The sequence below is a fragment of the Phragmites australis genome, chromosome 7, assembly GCF_958298935.1.
Source record: "Phragmites australis chromosome 7, lpPhrAust1.1, whole genome shotgun sequence".
Classification (NCBI taxonomy): Eukaryota; Viridiplantae; Streptophyta; class Magnoliopsida; order Poales; family Poaceae; genus Phragmites; species Phragmites australis.
In genome coordinates, this window is record NC_084927.1 from 21,896,488 (window position 1) to 21,901,294 (window position 4,807).

The 4,807-nt window shown below is 47.8% G+C and overlaps 1 protein-coding gene across 1 annotated transcript; it reads left to right on the forward strand.

Moving 5' to 3' along the window:
• The first annotated feature begins 2,827 nt into the window (after positions 1 to 2,827).
• On the forward strand, positions 2,828 to 4,336 carry LOC133924190 (protein MKS1-like). Its single transcript, XM_062369624.1, has one exon. It carries the CDS (start codon positions 2,979 to 2,981, stop codon positions 3,930 to 3,932), a length of 954 nt encoding a protein of 317 aa, XP_062225608.1. The 5' UTR covers positions 2,828 to 2,978; the 3' UTR covers positions 3,933 to 4,336.
• Positions 4,337 to 4,807: the final 471 nt, after the last annotated feature.

Sequence of the window (4,807 nt, forward strand, 5' to 3'; positions counted from 1 at the left end):
TTAGATAGGCAAAAATATAAGAAATGTTTCATGTCAATCATCAGACAAAGGCATACCAAAAAGCTCACTGCTCGACTAAGGAGAAAGTTTCGGTGATATCCATTTGCAAGAACGCCAATTGAAATTCCCCTAAAGGGTTTTTATGGTCTTGGAAACATCGTCATGATCATCCTGGTCATAAGCTGAGTTCATTTGGTGGAAGCTGAGAATTCGACCAGGGTTGGTAACTCCGGGTACTGATGGTATAGCTTCGGAGGTCATGCATAGTAGAATTGATCTTTCTTCCGCCCAAGGAACAGCCTCCCATTCTAGTGGCTCTCAAATATCATTGCTGAACGCGTGGAGGCAGACCGACGTCAATGCATTGTGCTAGGCTGGATTATCAATTTGTTTGCTAACCTTCAAGAAAAAAACGTGCGAGATTCGACCAGGAGCAGTTGAGAACCATTCAGACCAGGTTGCCAGATCTCAAACTCGGGCATCGATTGTTCCAATATCGCCACAGCTCTTGATGGATCCTCTGAAGTCACTCCATCCAGAAAATCCGAAATACGCCACCAAAACCTGTCATTAGAGATCTGAAACCACCGTGGTGGTCCATTGATAATATAAACATGCACTCCCTTTGTCATCTGAAGATGAAAGCGTGGCATCCTTGGCACAATGATGATGAATATTGTCCCATCCTTACGCACTACAAACCCTTCTAGGTTCACCCATAACGCATCATAACAAAGCAATGGAAGGTCATAGAACCATCCGGTAACAGGGTTAATTACCCTATCTGACGCCCTTGCCCGATGATGATCAAGAGCCCATTCAAGGCCCCGATCATCTCCTAGATATTGCTGACTAAACCCCAGAAACGAAGATCAAAAACTGCTTCACTTCTCAACTGATGGACCTCCACCAAGTCATCCTCATGCACGAATGGACATTTCAGGATCCAAGGAGCGAATTTCATCATCCTACACACTTCATGCCATGAGGTGAAGACACAACGTAAGAAGGAGAAATCTTTTGGATGCCGTAACTTGTTGAAGATAGTGTCAAGTACCCCCAAAGGCAAAGTCTCCCAATAGGGGGTTTCTGCCATAAGATCCAAGGAGAAAGGTGAAGTTTTTGAGTAGAATGCAAGCAATGGTGGATGAGTTTGAAGGGTGAAACTGCAAAAGGAGGCAACAGGGATAAGACAATAGAGCTCTCCCCTCATATAATTAAATAGGTCTTGCCTCAAGGTGAGACTCAAAAATCGTTTCCGCTTCGGATGAAAATTGTGGCACCTCGATCAGCGTGAAAAGTGGCATGATGACAACATGTGAATCTCTGCATGCCCATCTGTATTCTGCAAGCATTAAATGCTCCTATACCCGTTGTTTCAAACTTTGAAATATTTTTTAACTCTACTCAGAGACGGATGTCGAGAAGTCGATATTACTAGCCCTTATCGAGTCTCGAGTGCGGATAACAATAGGGTCCTCAACCTAAAAGTGTTTCCACTCGATACTCAGAATAGAGCCTCTTCTTATTTGATTCTTTCGACTGTAAGTTCGATCTACCTTACTCGACCATGCTTGGACTTGGTGGTACTTGAGTAGCCGCTTGCAGAAATCCTCCCTGCTAAGTAGAGTTAGGGAGCTATTGTCGAATATCTAACTATAGGGTATATACGTATAAGAAGTATACCATATATGGACGGGGTATGCCGTGTGCATACTTGACAACTCCGGATATTACGAAATCGAATTTGTTGTACCTGATACTCTGAAATCTAGAATGAGTATACTAGGAAGGCTTTGATTGCCTACCCAACTCGAGAAGATTAGTATCTATAACAAATTTATCTACTTGGATGTCCATATTGACTACGAAAGGAGACGGTGCATTACCCTTATATAAGGCAGGGACCCAGATTCCCCAGGGGTGGTTCTTTTCTTCTAGCTACTCAAGGCAAGCATCTGGACCTGGACACAGGAGGAACTCGACGACTTTAGCTTTGGATTTAGATCCGATCTACTCATTGTAATAGGTTAGCCACATTGCATGTACTCGGGTAAATACATATACATAATCATCAACACAGGATGTAGGGTATTACTCCAACTAGAGACTCGAACCTATATGCATCGCGTGCGTCTCGCTTCATGTTCGATTTATGATCCACGAAGGTAACCTATTATTTTTGGACATATTGTTAGGAATAAATCCTCGACAAAAAGTTAGATATAAAGAGTTACAACTATAAAAAAAATCTAGATCTAACTATACCCCTACGTTGCAAACAAAATTTATATCTATTATAAATACAACTATCTTTAAAAAAACATAGGTTAAAGAGTTACAACCATAAAAAGAACCTAAATCTAATATCACTAAACAATATATCTAATTTCTAATCTATATCCATAACTAAATCTAATGTCTAAACTAATTGATTTGTAATTTTTTCACTAAGATTAGAATATTTATCTCAGATATTAAAAGATTCCAGTAGGACTTTGTTACTCTTCTCTTCCTCCTCTCCCCTCCCCTCTTCACTCCTCTCTCTCCGCGCAATGGTGAAACAAACAAGCAAGCACAGGACCCCATTAGAAGGCTAGCCACATAGCTTTATAATCTATCGCTCTTTTAACAGGCGACAGGAATTTAGATTTGTAATTTGTCAAAATATATAAATATATTTGCAATTTCTTAATTTAAAAATAAAAGAAATAAAAAATCCAAAAAAAAGTGCACCTACCACGCGGAGGCAAGGCCGAGTCCACTGCCGCTGCCGTCCTGCCACAAGAACCCCTAAAGAAGGATTCCACCGCGTCCGACACCGTGCGCGGAACCAAAAACCAACGCGAGTCTCCCAACCCAAGCTGCCGTAAAAATAAAATAAAAACCCTCCGTTTTGTTGTAAAGAACCGGCACGTCTCATTGACTTGCCCGCCGTCTCTCCGAGCTCACACGGCCACACGCACTCCTCTCCGCTCATGTTGAACCATTCCCATTCCCGATCCGATTCCCGTTCCCCCTTCCTCCACGGCTTCCCCCACGCAGTCGACACCCCGTCGCCGGAGCCGCGGGAAAGGGCAACCGCGCCGTCGAGGATGGACGCGCCGTCGTCGTCGGGGCGGCCGACGACGCCGAGGCGGCAGCTGCAGGGCCCGCGCCCGCCGCGGCTCAACGTGAGGATGGAGTCGCACGCCATCAAGAAGCCCTCGGGAGCTGCGCCGGCGCAGATGCAGGGGAGGCGGGAGCAGCAGCCCGGGCCGCCGCCGCGGGCGCCGGTCATCATCTACGACGCGTCGCCCAAGGTCATCCACGTCAAGCCCAGCGAGTTCATGGCGCTTGTGCAGCGGCTCACCGGCCCGGGATCCGGCGGGCCGCCCGCCGATGCGCAGCAGGAGCACCAGCCGGATGACGCCGTGCTGGGACAGTTGACGTTCCTGCCGCCGGAGCTGCTGCTCTCGCCGTCGGCCGCGATGTCCCCAGCCGCGCGGCTGGCGACAATCGAGAGGTCCGTCCGTCCGATGCCCGCGCCGGTGCCGGACTACTTGGACGTCCAGGACGGCGGGGTCGACGATGGCACCCTCGCGGCGATCCTTGGCCCGGCGCGGCCCGGCATCCTGTCCCCGCTGCCGTCGTCGCTCCCGCCGGCCGCGGCGTCTGGGCTGTTCTCGCCGCTGCCGTTCGACCCGAGCTGCATCAGCTGGCTGAACGAGCTCAGCCCGATCCTCAGAGCCGCCTCCACTGCCAACGTCGGCGCCGGCGCATCCTCGTCCGGCATCGGAGGCGGCGGCGGCCCGAGCAACGGCTCCTCCCGGCCGCCGCCGTCCTACTACGCCGATCCGTTCGTGCCCAGCCCCCGCAACCTCCTCGCCACACCCACCGTGCCGTCGCCGGCGACCTGCGCGGAGTTCTTCGGCAGCCTGCCGGATCTTTAGCTCGCCGCCGCGCCCGTCCAAGACAGCAGAAGCAGCGGCCGAAACTTGGCTACATTTTTCCACTTCTTTTTCTTGCTACTTTTTTTTCTGAGGGTAGGCGCAAGGTAGTGGGGCCGGCACTGATGCTAATCTGATTAGTGCTCCGTTTCATCCTTTGCTGATTGTTCTTGAGCAACCACTAGGCAGCAGCAGCACAGCTGGGAGTGAGAACAAGAACAGAATAGAGAAAGCAATGGCAAAAGTTTTCAGTAGCAGTAGCAGATGACTAGAAGCAACCGGCCGGCTCAGCACTTTGTTGGATTCTTCTTCTCTGTTTTTTCATCTCTTGTGTAGGCCAAAGAAATGATTGTTTGTTTAATGGAGGATTTGTTAATTCTTTAAGTTTGGTGGTGTGCTTATGATTAGGTCATGCTGACTTGGTGCATTGTGACCGAACATCTACTCTGGTGCTTTTACTCCATTCACCAATTGTACTTCTTGCTGCAAAATGCAAAATCTAATACTACTAATTTAAAATCGTTTCGGAACAAAAAAAATCGTTTCGATTTTAAGGCTATCAGTAGTAGTACGATAAGAAAACAAATAGAGCGGTTAAAGTACTGATGGCATACAAGCAATTTTATCTACTCTGGTCGCATATATACAGGCCCGTACTAGAGGTATGTGCAGGATGCGCTTCTGCACAGGGCCCCAAATGATTAGGGCGCTCAATTTTTTTGTCAGTAATATACTTAGCAGTCTAATCATCAAATTAAAGAGTAATCTATTGCATTAGCAATAAAGAATGCAATTTATTATTTCTGGTGAAGTTGTGCGTGATATCTATTGGGGCATGAGGATTGCACCATGAGTTATATCAATGTTAAATTCATGAG